Source organism: Struthio camelus, chromosome 1 (genome assembly GCF_040807025.1).
Source record: "Struthio camelus isolate bStrCam1 chromosome 1, bStrCam1.hap1, whole genome shotgun sequence".
Classification (NCBI taxonomy): Eukaryota; Metazoa; Chordata; class Aves; order Struthioniformes; family Struthionidae; genus Struthio; species Struthio camelus.
The window spans coordinates 185,152,524-185,176,265 of NC_090942.1; the positions used below are offsets into that span (position 1 = coordinate 185,152,524).

General features: G+C 35.6%; 1 protein-coding gene across 4 annotated transcripts in view; it reads right to left on the reverse strand.

Moving 5' to 3' along the window:
* The window catches only part of TDRD3 (tudor domain containing 3), a 115,326-nt gene that overhangs the window by 43,419 nt on the left and 48,165 nt on the right, over positions 1–23,742 (reverse strand). For 2 of the 4 annotated variants that reach the window (XM_009672475.2, XM_009672476.2), the window contains 6 exons: positions 22,067–22,142; positions 12,595–12,755; positions 10,133–10,274; positions 2,552–2,623; positions 1,810–1,959; positions 958–1,098 (listed from right to left, as the gene is read on the reverse strand). In XM_009672475.2, the coding sequence (XP_009670770.1) occupies positions 958–1,098; positions 1,810–1,959; positions 2,552–2,623; positions 10,133–10,274; positions 12,595–12,668 (579 nt within the window). In that variant the 5' untranslated portion in view covers positions 12,669–12,755; positions 22,067–22,142. The remainder of the gene's footprint in view (positions 1–957; positions 1,099–1,809; positions 1,960–2,551; positions 2,624–10,132; positions 10,275–12,594; positions 12,756–22,066; positions 22,143–23,742) is intronic. The other 2 variants (XM_068929686.1, XM_009672477.2) reach the window with 1 other exon arrangement.

Genomic DNA, 23,742 nt, shown 5'->3' on the forward strand with positions numbered 1-23,742 from the left:
TCTTGTGCTTGTTAAATCTTTGGTAAAAGTAAATAAGCTGGAAAATATTCAACACTAAGGAACTGATATTTATAATCAATAATTTGATACTGGTTTACTGAGTTACCACATTGTCATAACACCTCTTTCAGTTTCCTTTCATCATTCAAATCGGAATCGTTAATTGTTACCACGTACTTGGAAATCTCTCCTGAGTTTTTCTCAACTACAAATACTTCCTTCATCATGAACTTATAGATTGCTGAAGCAAGCAAAAGAGAACTTTAAGGACTGCTCGTCTTATATCCATTTAATTCAATGAGGTAATCCCAAAGAACGCTTCTTACTAAATATTAAGTTATGAAACAATCTAAAACATCACCTTTTAGTCTAAGTTCACAGTTCAGATTCTCCAATGGTAACAGCCACCTTATTGAAAATGAAACATTATTTGTGACCATGTCAACATGACACTCCAATGCTACAGCAGAAGTATTTCCACTTTGAAAGTTTAAATATCAGAAGCAGCATGTAGCTTTCTCAGTGTAATAATGAATGGCTTAAAACAGATTTTTTTAAAGGAATATTAAATTAAGGTGGAAGAAAAGCTCTATTAAAATGCTGTTCGACGTGCTGAAATTGAGAAACGTAAGTTTTCCTGCCTAAAATAAATTAATCAATGTTAACATGCAACGCTCACTTAAATAAGAAAATAAAACTGTAGTGAAGTGAATTATACTACATGTACTACTACTTTCCTTCGTGAGGACATGGTTTTGTGAAGCTTAATTTTTACTGGATAAGAAGACATTAAAAACAATGCTGAATCTCAGCTATCTCAGTAAGATATAAAAACACTCTAAGCATTCTAAGAAGCTTTTAAAACAAATTGAAAGGAAAGTCTCATTCCTCAGGGCTTCACTGTTGTTTTTTTTAAATAGGACATGTTTAAGGTCACATTTAAGTCTTCAACCTTACCAGTTCTCGGTAGACACCTTCATTTTTCCCCTCAGGTTTTGTTGTCTTCTCTTTCTGGAACAGCTCCCTGTTTCGATTCCCTCCAGCACTCACACTGAGATTACTTCTGCTATTACCACCGCCTCCTCCAAACGTCTTGGTCTAACAATAAGCACAAAAATAACATTTCTGTAAACAACACTTAAGAAAATAAGCCTTAATATTTAGCCACTACACAAAATACAGTAAACTTGATGCAGCCATACTTTTTATGATTATGCTTTATATCAACAAATAAAGTGCTAATTTACACACAAAACAGTTTAATTTATTAGGCAGGTCTTTATTTCTCCCCTATGCCCAAATTAGGCTGTAAAAAGGGTATATAATTCTAGTTTTTATGAGTTACTTAACAAATCAGAACAGTAAGCTAAAATGGAAAATTGAGGGAGAGCATAAAAAAAATAATGCATTAGAACAAAAATTCCAAGCTATTCTATAGGATAGAACTCAGGGAATCATGGGTTTTTGAGAACTGAAAAAGCAGATTGAAATTACTAATCTGTGTTTATTACTTTAACCTCATTAATTTAATTACAAAATTCACACATTTTAATAGAGCTATCAAATCACAATCCTATCTACAATAACACATTCCGTGATACATCTAGATGTTCATCACATTAGCTGCATTCAAATAAGAATGCACTCATCAATCCGAAAAGGACCAACTGTTTTTGAATCAACTTTTTAAGCAGATACACGAGGAAGTAAAGTTAAAAAAATGTATTTTTGATTTAAGGGAGAAATACATAAAATAATAAGAAAAGATCAAACACAGTAAGTAAAACGTTGTGGCACATGCATTCTAACCTCCTTGCTCTTTGCTACTTCTGCAATGGCAGCTGTTCTCTGTTTTTCAAATTCATCATTGTCAGCAACAGTTTTTGTAGTATTTGTCACTTGTAGAGTCTTCCTGCGATCAAGCTCTTTGCTATCCACTTGTACATGAGACACACATTTCTGGTAGTACAAGAAAGTTTTAATTAACTCTTCTATCTACTATCATTTGCCAAAAAAAATAAAGCATTACTCCATTAGCGCAACATAAATTTAGAAAAAAAATGTTATCACAAAAGCTTACAGGGCATTTAGCTATCTCTGTCAACAGAAAACATCTCAAGGTTAGGCCAAATAACGACATTTACATTTTCACCCTCGTTCATGATGTGGCTAACACTATTTTTGTAAATATCTTTGTTATCTAAGAAGGAAAGATGGTGCCTGCATGACATGACAGGAAGAATCAGAGGCCCCCCGCAACACGAGGTAAAATTAAAGTGCGAACTTGAGTGAAAATTGTTAGATATGAATTAGTTCAATAAAGTGACCCGATCACTGCAATTTTTTTTAAGACTAATAGCAATGATTTCCCTGGAAGCTGTAGCTATTCAAAGACTACATTTTTTGGATCCAGGCCATCATGACTGAAGGTGCTTTGACAGCTTCTAGGCGAATGGAACTAGATCCCCTAGATATCATGATCCAACATAATGAAACGTTGTGGCTTCAATTTGTATGCCGCACTTCAGTCACAAAGAGAAGTTTACCATACCTGCCCAAAAGGCACAAAAGGGGGAGGACCGCCTTCCGTTCCAATGTTACTCCTATTGTGTTTTGCTAAACTCTGTAAAAGAAAATTGATTAATAAATTGCAAACGAAAATCAGATTATCTGATAACAGTCTCTAATTCAGAATGTAGATGAAATTTGCAAGATAAACATTTTAACCACAAAAAATAAAGTACGATACCCCTTTAATCAAGTATTTGGCTTGATTGGAAGCGAGTATGTATGGTTCTTCAGTGTCAATTAGATAAGAACTTTAAAAAGTCAGCTATTTCAACACAGGAATCATTTGTCAGTCAGCAGCAACCCGCACTTCAAAGGAACCCAGAAACGTGTAGTTCTTTAATATTAAACTCTTCAGTTTCTGAAGCAACAATTAAACACTGTTGATACTTAACCAGAACAGCAACCCATAGACAAATGAAGCAATCAGAAATGCAGATTGATATTGACAAAGCTCTGAAGCATTGTTTACCTGATTTGACTTTCAAAGAAGAAAAAGATCTAATTGAGTAGGGAATGCTTGCTGGAAATGATTATTTGTAGTTCAGGACCAGTTAACAGCAAAAGTATTCAGAAACTGAAAAATAATAGTCTACCCTTTACCTCTCAAAAATAATTAAGACAGTCTACACAATTTAAAAGTTATATTGCAAATTTCAGCAAAGGAACAAAGAATGGCATCCTATACTTCAGATTCGTTAATTCACAATTATATTTTTTTAAATTCAGAAAACTGAAATATTCAGAAATTAACTTTTTCCACTAACACTTTCCATACTGTTCTTTAAGTGTGACTCAGTTGTGAGATTCAGCTCCTGGTAAAGACACTTAGGTTTAGCTGTCCAAATTCTTATGATAGTCAATAAAATCTAGAGTCATACAATTAGGTAAATTAAATTATTTAGCCAAATGCTTCAGTAAAAGATTATTTTTCAGTAGATTATGGCTCCTACTTAGACTTCATCGTCTTATTTCACACTTGCATAGATACACATGCAGATCTTTCCATAATTGCACTTGAAGTATTACAACTAAATTATTATTAACGTGATCCACAAAGGAATCTACAAGGCTCTGGGGACCGTATGTAGTAAGTCTGACTTCCACCTCTGTTAACGTGATAGCTTTTATAATAAAGCATAAGACCAACAGGCACATGGAGAAACAGTCCATTGGAAAAGAGCCAACCAAGCTTCTGCCGAGGAAAGTTCTATCTCACTAACATAATGGAGTTATACGATGCTAGAGTTTTGCTTGTTTGTTTGTTTTAAGGATTTTCAAGAAGTCCTTGGCAGAATTCCACACAGATTATTAAAGAAAATAAAAGTTGTCATGGGACTGGAGGAAAGGTTCTTTTATGGACTGAAAACTAGCTAGTGTATAGGAAGTAATGGATAGGGCTTAACACTTCCAGACAGAGATGAGTAAGGGTCTCTCAAGAGATCAGTGCTGGGAATGGTTGGGATCTACATCTTTGGTAATTTGGACAAGGGAGTAAATAGGGATATCGCCAAGTCTACAGATGATACTAGGCTCTTTTGGGGGAGTTAAATGCTGTGCTTAAATGTTTGAAGACCTCCTCACAAGGGTGAGTAAGTAGGCAAAAAAAGATAGTAGACAAGCTCCACCGAAAATAAATGGAAGGTAATTCACACAGGGAAAAATAAAGCTGATGGGACAGCTGCACTATTAGGGGGCTTAAAAACCTGAAGCACTTCACTTGAGCAAGGAGAAGGCTTGTTAAGGGAACGGAAAGGAATGATATGATCAAAATTTGCAGAACCATGAAGGCAATAGAGCAAATGCCCACTACTTAGTTATTTACCAAATTCTGCAATACTAGTACAAGGGGGCACTCATCTAAACTAGCAACAGATTGGTTTCTTTACACAGGCCACAGTGAACTTGAGACACTTGTTGCCACAGGAAGTTATGAAAGTAAACAGTTTTAGGAGCTTTAAAAAGGGATCACATTCATGAACTCATCTACAAACAGATATTAAAAGGACTGGGCAGGATTGTATCCTCTAATGACTGTAATACAAGTATTCTGGATGCTGAGGGAGTATGAGGGGAATGAAGTGGCCCCGTTTGTGCACTCTCCTAACAAAAAAAAGAAAAAAAAACACAACAATAACAAAACACCACCACCACCACCCTCCTTTCGCCACTGGTGGAAAGAGAACATTGTTCCAGTAGAACATTTCTTATGCTCTTATGAAAAGTATAGTACATAATCAATTAGCTCATGTTTGAGTCCCAAAGATCATAACAATAAGCATAATCATCCCTGATACAATGTTTATAGAACAGAAATACTTTAAATCCTTAGCCAGAATCAGTTCCTCAGGAAGCTAAGTCTGAAAACAATGCATTTTCAAATAATATAAATTACTAGTCATCAGCAATGGAAAAAGAATGGATTTGTAAAATATTTCATGAAAATATTCATTTATACTTGATGCACTGTTCCTGTGTCTTCACAAATTCTGACAATAGCAATAAGCCACAAAATAATAAAATTCACAGGAATCCACACTTTGTTAATTATTCCACATCACATAGAAATATTTGGTTTCAAAACTGGAATAAAAGGAAGAAACGGTCCTTAAGGGTGTTGACATGTTAAAATGTATTTCCTATCACGTATTCATTTTATCATCTTCCCAATTTCTTACTGTCTGAGCGTTTTGTTTTGTTTTTTCTTCCTCTCTTCATTGGGGCCATCGTGCATAATTACATCATTTGTTCCTGGCCACTGTCAGTGAAAGCTTCCATTACTTAAGTCTATATATAATATTTATCTACAGATTTCAAATGCTGACGTAAAATAGATTTAATTCCATCATGTAAAAACTGAAGGATAAACATGTGCATATGCTTTAAGCTGATGCAATACGCGTGAATTTCTTAAAATATACAAGGTATTAATTTGACTAAACAAAACTCAAAGCACTGCTTCTGGTTTTTTTATTCAAGAATCAAAGAACATTTTCTAAATCACTAATGTTTATTAATTCCTCTCAAGGTAAAAAAAAAAAAAAAAAGTCATGTCCTAGAGCAAAAACATTGATAAAAATATTCAATAAATTATTCAAAACAAAGCACTTAAAAGTATGGAAATGGGAAAATTTTGCTTTAGTACCAATCAGTTCACTCCAAGTGGCTTTTTAGAATTACGAGCTAACACAAGAGCTGATCCCTGGGGCGCGCACATACGTTCCCATATCCACTAAGTAAAGCAGCACAGTCCAAGAGTCATTTTATGGGCAAGACATGGCCAGGGAGGGTCCTGCCTTCTAACCTACCGCTGCTCCCTTAGGAAAGGCACTCTAGGAGAAGGGCAAAAATCAAAGTGCCTCTGAAGATAAACTCTTTCTCACAGGCGTGAGCGTACAATTTGGCATCTATGGTAGGATTTGTTTCATCTGGCTTTACACAGCATCTACAATGTAGATATCTGAGTGTGACCTCAGGCTCTGTTTAGAGCCAACGGAGACAAATAGGGACTTTAAGAGATCATGTCACCCCTGAGATATATCATGCCTTAAAATCTACTTATTCTTCCCCATCAGTTATAAAAGGAGCTCACAGGGTGACTAACTCCAATGGACACCTTACACAAAAGGCATCATCTAACATTAGGCACCATGAATGTTATCCTTACTGCAGGAGGCACCAAAGCCCTGAGCCCTATGATACGTATGCTAATCCCTGCAGCCACTGGTGTTAAGGCAACACTGAAACAGAAACAATAAAATTACCATCCAATCCCTTATAGATTTAGGGCGTTCAAACCTTCTAAGTACTGAGTAAACGTAGAACTGTGTGTGTTCCAGTCCCATAAATACTACACTATTTTTTTTGTTTGGGTGCAGAGAAATGTAGGCAAAATTGGACTGAACTACAGCACTGAATTCAACTCTAATAAAAATATTTATATGATAACCTGAGAACTTTAGCATATGATCACAGTTAAATCTTCATATCCTATGATCATGAAGAACATGCTTATGTTTAAGTTCACACTTTCATTTTTTTCTTCCCTAAACCAGGACCAAGGAGAAAACACACAAGAAAGACTATTCCAAATTATTGTTGAAACAAGAAACTTGGCAGAAAACAAAAAAGCACTTATAAATTTACCAAAACTGCATATTTACTAACACTAGCTAGGATTTGAATCATAACTATTTATTGCATAAAATTGTCATCCAGGATGAAAGAACTCTGGGTAAACAACATGAAGTAAAAATAAGAAAGTCCTGCGCAGGGTTTGGACACTTTCTTCTGAGGTAGCATTGGCTACGGTGAGAATATCTGCACCCTCACAGCAGCTGCTTTGGAATTTAAACTCCGCTTGGCACAAAAGAAGGGTAAACTGGCAACACAAACAATACTCTTTAAATTTATGATTGAATGCATTTGTAGCAGTAATTGATCACTTGTAACAAACGTTATTAATAATGCATTTGGTACGCTTCCTCTACCCTTTCTGCTGTCTGCTGTATTTCAATCGTGCTGTTAGAACTTATTTCCTAGAGAAACTTCTAACAGATCAGGTTTACAGTACCAGGTTGAGCACCCAGATATTGTACAATACTACCCCCTCCCCCAATCCCTTGCTTCTTTCTAATATGACTTTTGAAGTATATATAAAACCACTTCCTTTTCTGATCAGGTAAACTAAATACTTAGCCTCACATTGACCAAAACAGAAGACTATACTAGAGATTTTCCCTTTAGATTACTCATAATTTGGTGGGTTCTGTGTTTTTAAAAAAATACAAAAAAAAAAAAAAAAAGGCCTACCACACAGCTTCACTAATCATCTAAGCCAATTTGATGGGGACCTTACTTGCAGATCATCTGCTATTTTGACTCACAGCAGTACAAAGCTCTATGTTCATAAAAAGGAGATCAGCCATATCTCAGATACTGGTCCTCAGCGACTAAAGCACTAGTCACCACCAGAACATTGGGAACACTGTGAAGCAACCATTATTTGGAATTGTACTCTTATCTCAGGAAGCCTGTGACATATTATATCTTACATTTCCAAATAATCAAGAGAAAAAGATCACACAGTAACATTCGCGCTTCTCATTTACTGTCTCCTCATTTCTCAATTACTGTTCGATATACGACACTTAAATTGAAAGAAATTTCTAGACAAGAATTAACTTATGATGAAACTAAATGCTGAAAAGAATATCGCATTCATTCCACATAGAATACATTTGTAGTGAGAGTCTTTCATTACCAAAACTTGATTCTTCCCCAGAGCAACTTCAAGCTTCGCACTGAATGGAAAAAATGCTCTAAGCGCTTCTAAATATCAGTGCAGCTATGCAACTAGAAGCTGTACGGATATGCACAAGGGCAATCATTTAAGACTGCCCGAACAACCTTAATTCTAAAGTTTTATAACATTAAGTGACTTCAAATCATTAACTTTTTGAGCAAGCATAAAAGAAACTTATTCTCATCTTCAACACAAAAAGTCCAATTAACACTCCTCAGACATAGCAGTGGAGAGAAAAAAATTGGTTCAAAAAGTGTAATTTGAAATAGTCACACACATACAAGTCTTTTCAAATGTAGTGAATTGTGTTTGCAAAATTCTGACTAGCAAGATTAGACAAGGAGTAGAAATGTCCTTGCTCTAAAACTTTTGAAAGCTGACAATCTTGCTTATTATCAAGCGCTCTTTTCTACAAAGCTTTCTGAACAGGACACATCAAGTTTATGAATAAACTTTATCAAAATAGCATCTGGCTTCTGTAGATTTATTTGAGCCCTATCTCTCTAGTCCTTGATCTGGATATAGAACTGGAACTATGATTCCTAGTAGTCATGGTTCACTCATCCAAACTGATTTCTTGCCACTCCAGGTTTGTTAACTTGACCACATTCTTACTGGAAATTTGTAGACAACTACATTGGTATAATGTTATTACTGTGAGCTGTACTACGAAGCTCAGCGAGAACCAGTCACGTAAAGAAATTTATCCCCTGCCAAACTGCAAGCTGGAACCAGATAACTCGGTGAACAGTCGTATAAAATAATTTCCTATACTGTATTCAAACAGACTGAAAACGTGAATACTTTGCAACTTCTCTTATTAAACACAGAGCCAACATAATTGGCTAATAAAAAAATACTGAAAGTTGTCAGAATCAGCAACATGCTGACGGTTATCAGTGGTTGTCTTTACTGCAATCAGAATATGTTCTGTAATTATTTCCTGACATTGAACTGATTTTACTGACCTTTCTTTTACCAATTAGCATTCTTAAGAACTTATGGATTCTACAGGTTTCTTTTGCCTCCCCATCAGCCTTAATATTTAAGGTTTTCTAATGAGACAGAGTACTTGCAAAACTTGATGCTAAACGTGAATATAAACAATAAAATGGGATGTTTCTGCTACTGGTCCCAGAATCTTCTTTTTATAAAACAGGCAGTGTCACTTGAAACACTTGCCCCATACAGTAACATTTTTAAAAAACTGTACTCTCAACTATAAAAGCACAAAAACTAAGTCAAGCACCCTGTTCATTCTGGCTGTTTCTGTAACTCATGTTCAGTTCATTTTGGCTCAGTTGCTCAAAAGGCTAGCCATAGTAACAAATGATTGTGCAAAATTTAGCATCAGCAGCAATAAGAGAAGCACTTTATACAGAAAAGATCATCATGTAGTTTCGTAAGAAGCTACTCTGATTCAGAGACGTGTATATAGGTGGATAGTAGTAGCATCTGACCCAGGAAGCACTTGGGACTGTAAAAAAAAAAAAATCAGTGAATATCATGCTTGAGCATCTGCTTTCTTCTGACAAACTAATGAAATCTAAATCAGTCACTTGGCTTAATACATATCAGCCAATTTGTAACAGGGTCAGAACTAGAAACTAGAAACTTTCACTCATTTGTGACAAAATGTAAGAAAGTCCTCCTTCACTAACTTAGTCTATTATGACAGTAAACACACTAAAACAGAGTAAAGGAGTTTGCAAGTATTCATGGCTTGTTGAAAGACTAAAAATCTTCGATTCATCTTTCTATTCACAGACTTACCTAAAGTACACATGAAATCTGCAATACAGAATCCACACTTAAGTGTGCTAACTTCCCTACTTTCTGTAAGCTTACTATATTCTCCTCCTCTCCCCCAAACATATACTCTGCAGATTGTAGCTATAAAAGACTTATACTGTGACTTTACAGTATCAAAAACCATTGTTTAGGGAAGTGCCCAACCATTACTGTGCTGAAATAAATTTAATATTGATGATAAGTGTTTTCAGACCTTGCAGATTACAAAAGGAATCAGTTCCCATACAAAGATCACCTACAATTTCTTCATCTGCAACATAATATATGATATATATATTATATATAAGAAATAATAAATTTTACACACATTTGGCTTCATGCAAAAATATTTGGACAGTAAAGGTCTAAAAGGTTATCATATTGAACCTCCCAGCTAATATCAAGCTTGAGATCATTAAATATAATTTGTATACTGTAAGATAAACATTTCCAGTGATGTTACCTCACCCTTTGTAATTCCCACTTTTCTATAAGATGCTCCACTTCACCTCCGAGAACTGCAGTGTTACTGTCATCCAAAAGCAAAAATCCATTCTTCACTTCAACAATTCCTGAAAGTTTAATTTTTGTTCCAGGTGGAGTATTTAGGCTAAAAGTAGAAACAAAATAAAATATTTCAAACATTACTAATATTCTGCCAGAAAAAAATCAATACAAAACTCTACAGCTATTATACTGCAAATATTGTCATATTTCATAATAAAAGATTAGCGTTAAAAATCTTCGCAATAATTCCTTTACTAGGCAATGACAGTACTTTTCAATAGCTTTTTTCAAACACTTCCCATTCATAACACAAAGATGCCATATTGCAAATTAGATTCTAACAGAGATGAATGTTTGCAAATTGTCTGTTTGGTTAGAATTCAATTTAACAATACCAAACTAAAGATGTGATTTGCCTAGACTAGCAGAAGTCTCAAAGTCAGCTGTCTAAGAATAAGTTCGGCATCCTAGGACCCATTTAGAGTTAGTAAATAGAGGATCTCCAGATGGTTAATTGTCTCATTTGTTTTAGATCCCTAACTTGGGAGAAAACAAAGAGCTATTAGGAAAAAAAAAAAAAATTCTGTATGTTACTAATACCCACAATTGGTCCAGAATTAATATAGAAGCCATGCACCTTGTGGTGCTTCTTCCCTCATTACTCTCTGGTTTCAAAACATATGGCTGTTCTATGTGGTCAGCTCCCATAAGGAGGTACCCATCTTTTTGTCAGTTTAGTCCTCCCTATGAAAAACAACAGCAGATGCATAAAAGAATCATCGATCTCCAAGTCATAATTGAAAGATATGACAAGCAGCATAGCTGAGAAGCAGTGATCTTTATTGTAAGAAAGAAAAGAGGACGCAATCAGTTATAACCTTTCCACTGAGAGACAGTAACTTCTTTAAAATATGCTCACGCTATCACTGCAGTCGTAAGACCTTACCACACAGTGAGCAACATTCACAGTGCAGTCAGCTGATTTTAGCCCTAATTACATTAACCTTAGCAATATTAAATTGTTCTTCTGTATTGTTCTGATAAAAACAAAGAAAATAAGATCATAAAAAATAGATGAGAAACAAATAGGGCAACAAAGGAGAATTACGGAAATAGAAGGGTAAATGGAAACACTAGTCATTAAGAATAAGAACTTATTTAAAAGCAAACTGCGCCTTTGCACAGCAAGAAACATCATGTAGTGAAACAGCAATTATTCAAAATTAATGGTTCAATTTCAAACCCGAAACAGTCATGCCACAAACAATTTCATATAAGATTACCTGAAAATAAGAGCTTACATCATTATAAGAGAGTGATGAGTTCTGTGACATTTTGGAGACCATCTACAAGCTTTCAAATTGTGTCTTTTACTGGGTGTTCTTCCTTAAGTATTGTGTGATGTGGAATTTACCTACATGGGAGACCGCCTTTCTTTTCTGCACTTTTATACTCATGCTGGAATATGATATTCCAAGGTCTGATGGCTCAAAGGTAAAATTAAAATATCATTAAGTGTCATACCTTTAAAATAGTATCATTCTAGACTGCAATTGGGCTTCTACTCAGCAGTAGTTTAACAGTAAAAGAAGACATTTAAAAGGTCTACGTCCAACTGTTGCAGTTAGCAGGGGATAACGAAGGAAGAAGATTCTTTTTTTAAACCAATATAAGCTGGGATACAGCAAAGAGTAAAATACATGACTGCAGAGATTAAATATGAGAGATGATTTTCAACAGCCAAAAGACCAAAATTCCCCATGTTCAACAGCAATTAGCTCTATTACACCTTCATTCTTAACTGAAGAAATATTTATTAATTCAGTTCAAGGTTAAAGCCTTGTCACGGTAAAGCAGCACTAGTTGTGTAAGCTAGATGTCAGGCTTATGACACTCTTGTTACCAAAGTCAGATAAAAGTTCTGCTACTACTAAAAACAGAATCTTGACTTAAGTCTACACGCGTTCAAAAGGCCAGGCGTTTCAGACACCTGGATGTACCTTTTGGGCAAATCGGAATCTCACCAAAAAGTGTGCATATGACAGTAGGGGAAGCAAGGCGTTGTTTTGCTTTTTTCTATTTGTCATGAGGGTAACACTCCACTGAAGCTCTATAACTTAACCACAGCCTTTTTTCTTTAATAGGGTCTAAAATCGAACAGGTACAGAAGAACATATAAGCTTTCTGGATAACAAAGAGGACACACAGCAAAGCTACATTATTTTTTAAATTAAAATAGAACAGTAATAAAAAGAACAAAAGATAAGATAAGCAAACTTTGTCCTTTGCATTGCTGCTTGCCAGTCAAAAACCTGCTTTGATAGACAGTTTTTCACATATTAGTAAGGAAACTTCCATTGTGTTAAGGGAATTTAAGTGCCTCTTTCCTCCCAAAAACACACTTCGAAAAGAAAATTGTTCACCTTATTTTTGACATGCTGCTGTATTCAATAGCTGTGCAGCTTGTGTGTCCATCAGTCATCTGCAAACGCAACATTCTGGGAGCAGCCTGAGATTCTTCATTATCCTTTGGTGCAGCAACGTTGCGTATTTTTTGTATCTGCAGAACACATGGCCCTTGCAGCTATACATGAAAAATAAAAAAGACGGAAATGTTTGTTAACACCATGAAGCAAACACACAATATTATCTAAACGCACTAACAGATGCCCGCAGGCAAAGCAAGGTGTAATTTGATTAGGCAGTCAAGTCCAATTTCTATCACTCATGACGTTTTAGAGCAGTAAAAATGGCAGTATGTAAAAATGGCTTTTCCAGAGAAAGAATTAGTGTTTTATAAACTCTATGATACAAATTATGGAAAAGTGAGCAAAAACTACCTATACACCGAACAAATACTGTCACTTCTGAAATACTACAGCGCACAGATAAGATTTCACATGCTGTAGCCACAAATTCTCAATGCTGGAGTGCTCTACAGAAAGCAACAGCCAGTCTTGAAAGCTAACTAGTTGTAACAAGATTATGCTTCAAATACAACTGTTTTGTAAACACTGACTGGAAACACAGCTTCTTCAAACAGAGGTGTAACCAGGATGTAATATAACCATCTCAAGAGACATCACTGTCTCTTAATTAGCTAAAAATGCAGCCTATCCACACCATGATTTATATCTTACAAGGGGAAAAAAAAAATTCAAACAACCACCAAACAAACAAAAAACACTCATCAGCTTTGGCTTACAGCTGAGCAAACAATCCTGGATGGCCTTCTCTACTCTTTCACTCTCTTTAAAAGAGTAGGATTATTCTAATCCCTCTGAGAAACACACTGAACAACCTGCTGCTGCCCAACTGATCTCTAGCACCTGAGAGACAGCAAAAAAGATGAAAAAAGAGCACACCGTTCATCGGCTTCTTCCCTCTGAGAAACAGAATAGGTAGCTCAGAAGAACATGAAGTGAGAGCAAGTAACTAAAATGTGAATATATCTAAAAGGAACAGATCAATGAATAAATAAAACAGTAGCAGTGAGATTAAGTAAAAGAAATGGGAAGATGAAGAAACACGGTCTTCATTTGGGATGAGAACACAAGAGAAAGATAAGCTACTTTGGAACACTGTCACTAAAAGGAGCAAGAAAGGCACCCTACGCACCACCAGCTCAGTTAAACACTTCCACAGTCTTGAAACAGACAGTAATATAAATGATGTTTTCTGCATGCCTTCCTATTCTTCACACTTCCAAATGAATTTAATATTCGAAGGAGCCTGCACCTTTTAAGACTTCAAATAAAAGCACAAATTATAGAGTATTTTGGATGGGTGATTTCTGGCAAGCTGAAGGGTGTAAGTTATGTTTATTCAGACTTTACTTAAACTTGAAACTTTTGTATCATTTCTCTTCAATAATTGACAGTTTGAAGACATAATGTAAATAAGGAGTAACAGTACTGAGTGTTAGTCATTTCTGACTGAACCTTATTTATGCCAATTATATGACCAATTGTTTCTGCTGTGAATGGAAATTTTTATTCCTTTGATTTCAATGGAAGCAAAACTGGATAATGTATAGTATGAAAACAAAGGGAAAGAAGCCACAAAAAAAATTAAATTTTTTCCTCCTCTAGAAATTTTACAGAAAAAGATTCTTTAGTAGCAAATGAACTTCATTCACAGGTCACTTCGATGCGCTGTTTTTAGGCTTGTCATAAATTAAGGCTAACAATTTTCAGTTTTAAACAATATTTTGAAAGAGCCAGATTAAAAAGGATTAGATAAATGAGAAACATCTGTAGTTAGCCACAATTAGGTTTGGTACTCAGCTGAACTTTACTATGATGGTAATTTCTTGTCTAAACATTTAGCAAATACCAGTTCTGGCTATTTGTTTTTCTTTTTAAACAATTGTTTGATAGTCCCCTTAAAAATCTGGAGTGTGAAGAAATGAGAGCTAGGCTGACTACAAACGTATACGCAAACTAGTGTCAAGCATACACTTCAACAAAGCACAGCTACGCACCTGTTGAGTTTGGACAAGAGGATCTGGTTCTTTAATATTCTTTCACAATGGAAATTACACACAGTTTTGAAAAAAAAACAGGTGCAAAAGCAAAAAAAGGAGCTTGCAGTGTTCTCAAAACATACCACATTAACAACAAAATTATTTCTACGGTCTTAATTGGGGCCTTAGAGCTTCCGTGTCTCCCGGTCTCAGTTCTACTCAGTATTTCTTTTCCCCTTGTATAACATGAAAATGACACACTGTGACAAAAGAAAGTCAGTCAGTCTTCCTGCAGAAAAAGACAGACGACTATCACAGGGTTTTAGGTGAATACAGAAGGCAAACCTACCCAAGTACTCTCTGTGTTCATTACTTTAACAGTCATTGTGAGAATCAAGACAGAAAACTACTATAAGGCTCAAAAAAAGATGTTTTACCCCCCGCCCCAACAGCTATGGTGAGTAGGCACACTTACAGGTTTAGTCAGAAAGAGTCAGGCAGACTGAAACCTCTTCAGCACTCGGTTAAACTACGACCTATACAAAAAGGCTGAGACAAAAGGCAAGCTTTACGCAATAAAAATTTCCTAATCAATTAGCAAATATTCTAACTATTAAAACTGGTTATATTCCCTCTATTAAGGTTACTACTGAACTTTCCATTATGAAACTCCCTGCTTTCAGTTGCCTTAAGTGTGAGGTATATTGAACATGCCAGACAGTTTCAGGGAAAGAGGAGAAAAACATTTTAAAACACCACTTAAATCAACTTAATTATTTCTGAAAACAGATGATGTGCTTGACTTGTAGTAGTGTTGAAAGATTTTTTTTTTTTTTTAAATCACAGTCTCTACCCTTCAAAAACAAATTTGCCAAAACTGTAAGGATATCTGGAATGAAAGGATATCTGGTTTGTAAAGATATCTCGTTAACAGCTCTTCAGCATAAGACAAGAGAAGGAAAAGTAATAAATTAAATACACAGACACACAAACAGATGATAAACATAGATAGTAACAAAGACCAAGAACTCTTGGGACACAGGTTGATGGGCCAGGACCCACTCAAGTGTAACCTTGAAGAGTTTCAATCAAAACTCTGTAAATGATAAGAAGGAAAAACCAGATTATCATGGGTCTCATGGGAAAAAGTAACTTATTTCGGGATATCTGAGGGGAACTGTGGGACTACGTAAAACTCATCATGGTGATACGGACAGAATACCGAAGCTGGAAAAGGGGAGGGATCAAGGTAGATTCTGAGAGAACAAACATGGGAAAACGAAGAGAAAGGCGGATGAAAGGAGGCCAGTTTCATGTAGACAACCTACTGGTCTACTGGCTTGTCTCAATCATTTTGCCTGATCATTGCTATCTTATCTTCTCATTGAACTCTATTCCCAATTACTTGCTTTGCAAGTGCGCTCCCTATTCTGGGTGTACATGTGACCGATCTATAAAACTTCACGCTGTGCTAGCTGGCAAGGAGGACGATGGGTCTGAGCGCCAGCAATAGGGGACAGAGGCTGTAGGTCTGAAGAGGGGTCAGAGCATGGGGGCTAGCAACTGAAGAGATCAAGCATCTGAGACAAACTACTGCATAGATCCATGTTGTGTCTGTAGGAACCACTAGCGAACTTCAATCCTGATTAGCCAGACAGAAGGAACAGGATCAGTCTGTCAGTGGTCATGGCTGTGCGAGTGCTGTTCGTCTTTATGCGGCTACCAGTAAAACCACTGCTCTGTGTTAACTGTGTGGCCAGCCATGTTAGTAGTGGACATGTGTGTGCGCGCGAGTGCACATGTGCGCATACCACTTTGGGGAATACATGCTCAGCCTTACTGCTGGCTGGACCTCATCACACAGACCTGCAGCAACCTCAGCTAGAGAACTAAGTCTAGGATTAGAGCCCAGTTTACCGCCTCCAGTTCTAGCAGACCACAAAGGAGATCTCCCCTGGGCACCAAAGTCTATGGCATTGAGCTACCTTTAACAAAAAGGGTATGTGGGGTAGGGCTCTTTTTTCTTATCTCCTCTCCCCCAAACTAGCCCTATAAAAATCCTCTTAACGTGGCAAAGTTAAAAAGATATGGTAGGCAATTCTAATAGTTAATTTTCCAAGTCCCCGTTCTCACTGAGCCCACTAAAGCATCCCACCAAACCCAGCAATGATTGGATCATATAGGTGCCATTTCCACAGCCAAGAGAGTTCATCAGTCCAACAATACACAGTCTTTAAGCCCACTCTAACACATGCTCCTTCAAATCGCAGGTTTCACAGAACTCCTCTTTCCTGTGCTTTTTGTGACTTCTTTCATACTACCAGAATGGAGAGATGAAAATCATCTGAACCATTTTCCAGAACTCCAAAGAAAGGGCAAAGTATAACTGTACTATTTGAAACCGAATAATGAAGGTACTGTCTAAATAATAATACAGGGCTCTACCCAAGAAACCAGTAATTCCAAAAATATTTACAAACTGGACGAGCAACTGAACATGTGTTAACATTGGAATGCTGCAAAAAGTTGCTCAAGGTGACCTTTGAATACAAAAACTATATAACCAGAAAAATAAAGTATTTGTGTGCCATATAAGTAGTACTATAACCAGCTTTCAATAAATAAATTCCAAAGGAAGCTAATAAGTTAAAACATAGAATATATGCAAAATGATTTGAGGAATGATGGTGTAATGATCTGCTTACCTTTTCAAGGTGAAAAAAAGAGAAATATTTCCATTACAATGTTAACATTTTAACTTTGAAATTAATTTATGCCAAAAATACTGGGTAAGTCAGGGCTCTGAAATTTAAAACAGAAAGAGGCACAAGACGAATGGCTAGAAATTGAAGTTTAATAAATCCAAAGGTAGAAATAAGGTATATGATGATAACAGTGACGACAAATCTCTGGAATAAGCTGCAATTTTCTACAGCGCACAGTGTTTTAAAATCAAGAATAGGTAACCATCCGGAACATGCAAAGCTATTAGGACTCAGTACAAAAAGTAACTGAACAAAAAAATTCAAAACATGTGACAGATGACAGAAGGATGCCTTTTGCATCTTAAAATCCACAATTATATGTCTGGGCAAAAACAGTCATTAGAAGAAAGAGGAAGAAATCCTGAGTCTCTGATTTCAGGAAGGGAAAGAAATTGCCCAAAGCCCTTGTCCGCTTCCCCACTTCGGTGCATCATTCCTCTCTTTGATGTCATTTACAAATTTCACTACCGTTTTTCACATTCTACTGAGCTATTAACCAAAATCATCCATCACAATCACGCTCTGGAGTACACTTTGTAGGACCACCTTGAACTGCCTTCATAATTTGTCAGTGAAGTATATGTACTTTGAGAGTGATTTTTCAAGCAGTTCATGATTACATCAAGACTGCACTTCCTCAACTTATGAGTTTCACGTGTATACATATATAATACACACACACACACACGTAGTATAAGAAGTCTTCGAGATACAGCACATTCCACTACTTCCTCTTTATCCAAGAAAATCTCTCAGTGCTAATTCAAGAACATATATGATTCTGGGAAAGAAAAACAGAGAGTAAGCAAATATCCACACTATTACATGAGAGAATATCCTCATGTCTTTCTGGATAGAGCTTAAATAAGACATAATTCACTCATTTGTAGTTAACTTATATTTCTTCATATTGAAGAGTCCTATAAGTACTAAGTACTCCATGCCATGTTTAGAAAAACAATTTTATTATAAACTACACACATTGGCTGCAGGGGACTAACTAAGCAACAGTTGGACACATTTATTATCTAGATCTAAAGCAAGCCAAAAGCCTTTCCAGCAAATCCTGAAACTATAACTATTTCAAATCAGAGCTCTTCAAACAACAGTTATAACTGCCACAATATCTGCCAATTATCCACATGCAAGCAGAAATTAAGCCTTTACTGCTAGAACAAGAGGAGATAGATGTTTAAAATCAAGCCGGTGGGGGGGGGGGGATACATACATACATATATATATAATAATATATAAATATAATAATATATAAATAATTTAACAAAATTCTGTGATCAAGGTGGAAAATAATATTCTGATAAATCAATCTGTTTGGATCACTTCAAATGACCAGCAATAGCTACCTAATAATTTTTAAAACCTTTTGCAATATAGCAATTAGATAGTGTTCTACTGTTTCCAAAATTGTTATTACACCGTCTTCCGAACGGCATTGCTTTGGCACCCTGAAACTTGTCTGAAAACAAAAAATAGACTTTCACAAAGATTTAGCTTATTATATCTAGCATTATATTTTTTTCTTAAAAACATGCACGTAATTGTGCCTTTTTAAGGCTCCTGAAATAGTCATTAGGAGCTAAGGACACCATTAAAATATTCATCAAGGTGAAGGGGTTAAGGTTAAGATGGCCCAGAGCTTACCTACAGTTGCCAAACAGCTAACTCTGAAAGTATTATCAGATCTGATCTGCCAGTATTACTGCACGGACAGCTACACTATTTCAACCTTGTCAAAATCACTTCAACTGAAAAATTTACTAGAAATACGTTCAAGTTGAGCTGGATCATTTTTGACCCACACAGCTTCAAGCACAGTTACACCAGGAGATCTGATGTAGCACCATCTTTAGAAGGTAAAGATGAGCACCTCGACGCTGAAGCTTTTTTAATGTAGACCAATGGTAGCCAGAACAACCAATCTGATCATGTCTTCAAAAGAAAAAAGCCTACAGAAAATAATAGAAATCCACAGTGGAAGAGAAGATAAAAGGCAACTAAGCACAGTTAGCTGTACATCATAATGACAGAAACAGTGGGAAGTCCATAAGTGACTTTAAATAGTAATCAGGATAGCTAGTAACCTAAGTTATAACTGGTTACTATCAAGTGGCCAGTATTCAGAAAGCATCTTTTTCATCTCAGCAATAAAATCCTTTCTGAACACTTCTGGGATGAATGGTTAAATCCTAACAGAACATTAACATACTCAAAAGAAAAGTTATTAATTTATCATTAATAAATTTCACATCTTACAACTTTATATGGTCTTATTCACATTTTTATTCAATTAAAAATATTTCATGTATATTTATTATGGCGGGGGGGGGGAACAGCTTTTTTAAATCCTATGCAAACATGGCCATCTTGTGGTTAATACTGGTAATGCTGTTTTTTTTTGTTTTTTTTTTTAGAGCCATGCAAAACACTGGTACAAATGAGTGAATAAACATTTTTGTGCTAAGACTACACTAAAGTCAACAGTAACGGTCAAATATCCAAGTTCTTTCATATTCATACTCTATGTCATCTTCTACACAAATATTTGCATATTGCATAATAGCATAAAATAAGTTATTTTCTGTGGAATACAGAAACATACCGTATGTTCTCAACTTACCAGCAATACGTACAAGCAATGCTGATCCTTGTCACAGACAAGAGGAACAACTGTAGCATATAATTTCTATTGCTTTCTGAACCACAAATGCCTACTTTCTTCTCAGAAATGATATAAACAAATCACTCCTGTCTCAATCATATTCTCTACTGGCATAAAGCAAGTGCTACCTTTTGTATGCCACATGTATAGTTCTCTGACGTTTATTTTTTATACATCCTACATTTTATATCAAGTAGCAGCACTTAAGTAATCAGATCTGGTTTATTTTACTTTTTAAAAAGTTAGTATGTGGAATTTTTGCTTTCCTATCTAATAGTCTGGGCTAAAAATCACAAACATGAGTCATTCTGGAACACAGACCTGTTAATTAAAAGATAAATAAAATATTACTCAAAGTTCACATGTGAAAAGTCATGACTCCTTCATAGTACTGACAGAAGTATGCAAGTATCCCAAATTTAAAAAAAATTCTATAACATAGCCCATTAAGGGCCACTATTTTCCTCCGTCCTGCCTGCTTTGTCCAGCTTCTCTAAACTCCTGCAACTGTTGCCAGGAAACTTTTATCTACAAGAAAAAATGCTCTTTCCCTCAGTCTCGATTTTCCTCTTTAACTACTAAAAATGGAACAAATCTATCACCATTGATCTGTTTCAATTATCTGACAACCTGGGAAACAGAAATACCTCGAATTAAACAAATTTGCATTGGACTGGATCCCTGCATCATTCAAGTCTATCACCAAGTCTCCCACCACCTTCAACCACAAGACATAACCCCATTCAGAAACTTATTAAGCTCCATATAAAACCAGTTAAGCTTTTTGTCTTGACAACTGCTACTAGAAAAAAGATGTTCCAGAACGTTATTAGGCTAATTAGCAAATATCTTTTTTTCACTTTTTAAACCAGATCTCTTCACAACTAGTTTAAATTCATTTCTCTGTAGAAAATTACTATCTAACTTAAAATAACCTTATTCATCTTTTATTTTTTCCTCCTTTCTGATGTGCCTACAAACTTTATACCCCCTCCATGTTTCAATTTTGCTAGATTAAGCAGCAAGCTCTTTCAACATACACTCTTTTCCACTTTCCAAATTCCTAGTAATCCTGCTCTGTACATGTAACACCTGAATTATACCTTTCTCAAAACCAGTGACCAACATTATACAATCAGGATCTGCAATAGTTTCAGCAATGTCTTTTCACACCTGGAAATTTCTCAAAAAGTACATCCTAATTCCATCTACCTATTCACAGTCACATTGCATATTTTACAGTCAACAACACTTCTTATAATCAAGTCTTTTCCTCTGCATTCATTCCCAAGTACAGAGTTCCCAGCCTACAGCAGGGTTAACAGTCCCCAAATATGCAATTTCACACTTTATACAAGTGAGTTTAAAGATCATGTAATCCTTCCTATAGCATATGTCAAAGTAATCTTGTATCGGAAAGAGCACTTTAATTCTGTAGCATTCATACATTTCCTTTGCATTTTTAGCATCAATAGCAATCATTCATAAATCAGTTCCAAGATTCATCCTTGAAGAACCAGAAATCCTCCTTCTAGCCCTATATTTTCCTGTCACTGCAAACAACTGACAACATCTTTTAATCAGTTACTTAACCCATCTTGCAACTTTAGTACTTGGCCCAGGTCCCTCATCTTTATTTACAAATTCCTTTGAGGTACAGCACCAAGTACTTTCAGATCTTCCAGCCAAGGGAAACACATTAGCTTTGGATCTGATATTCAATCATCTTATGAAAACACAAAATGCCAAGTTAAATGTTTATGCTGTCCATTGATAAAGCAATTGCTTTTTATTTATTTATCTTCTTCTGTGTTTTAAAAATTGTTCCTTCTTTCAAAAATTTTTGAAAGACCAAACTGAGTGTTGCGAATCTCATATTATGATATTTGCTATCAAACCTGTGATTTCATGGGTCAGTTTTCAGAATTCAGGATGAAGATCATCTGATCCTTTCTAATCTGACCGCACCAAACTTAAATTCCGCTTACTCAGATGCAGTAATCACAACTTCCAAATGCTCCTCTTCATCTTGCCACAGAAGTCAGTATCACATCCACACTGAAACTGGAGGCAAAGTATAAAACTAAGAACAAAACAAATCATCATTTATCTCCTCTTTATTCTCTGCATCTTTCCTGCTAGCAAGCTTTAAGTCACAGTTCATTGTTCTGTGACGTGCGAGTTTACAAAATACAGGCGTAATTTTGGGTGCGCACGTATAGCAGCTTCCTCCTATAAAGGGTGGCTACTATGTCACAGGTATTTCAGAGTGCTGACCACTCTGGTTTTCAAGGACAGTCCTTTATCTTGTACAAAGGCTTTGTATTTTGTGGAAACAAATGACATAATTTCACTTTCTCTAATTTCCACTGAAAAAATGGTAAAAACAGCAAGTGTTGATTTGAGCATCTAAACTTGAAGCAAAGATTTTTATGTATGTAACTGGATTCTTACATGTAACATCCATCAGGTTCTGAAGAAAAAGTAAATATGCTATTTCTCATTTAATTGACCACTTGAACTACAGAACAACAATGAAAATTTAGAAATCATTTGCTCCAAAAGAACGAACAAGTTACTAGGTATATTTTCAGTGATGAATGAAAACTGAACAACTACCTTTAAAGAAATTCATCTAGAGTAATGCCACAAAACTCTGAAAAACACTATTGCAAATCACTTTGAAATGAAACCATGTTTCAACCACAAAGCTAGGGCAAGTATTATCACGCACACAACCCTTACTTTGAGAATTCTGTTTAACAAAATATATTTGGATCTGGCCAATATTGCATAATCTGAAAACCACAGTTCAGTAATACTTCAATTAAGTAACTGAGAAACAAACAACGCTAAAACAGCGGGCAAAGAAAATAAATTATTTTGTGTGTTTTCCATAGCTCAAAAACAGGAAACTGAAGAAAAATACAAATAGTCAAACCACAGATATGAGAAAAAGCTAAATCAAATTTGTCTAAGTGAAAAAAGGCTTTAAGCACTGAAATATCTCAAACAAACGGGTAAACAATTAATCAGTAGTAGTTCATAAAATACCAGCTTAAAATGCTTTTATAAGCATTTATAAGAAGAGATAGTTCCACATAATGAGAAATAAAATTATTAAACTAACTTTTGGGAAAAAGTTTTGTTTCACATACAGACTGTTGTCTGACTAAAAACTAATGATCTATCCTGCAACAGACCATCTCTCAAAAGGGCTTTTTATAAGCTGATGATGTTATGCCTCCCCCACTTTTTGGTGTTTTTTTTTTTTTTTTGGGGGGGGGAGGGGGACATAGCTGTAGATTGTGTTAAATCAGTCACTGCTCCATTCAGACAATAGCATCAGCAGAAAAAAAATATCCAAACAGCTATTAACTGCTTCTCTTTTCTCAATCTTTCTTTCTTAAAAGAAGCCTGTCTTGATTTATTGCTCTATCGAATTTTAACGCTAATGAAATACATTTTCCCAGAACATCAGTGATACAAACCATCAATATTTGGAAGTTAGGAATAATGTCTTGAATTGAAAACTATCACTTGTTTTAAATAAAACTCATTGATTTATCTATTCTGCTGGCTAAACGTAAGGAAGAAAACATGAAGGGCATACCGATAGGGGCAAACTTAATTCTTTACTAAATACACAATATATGTCAAAAAC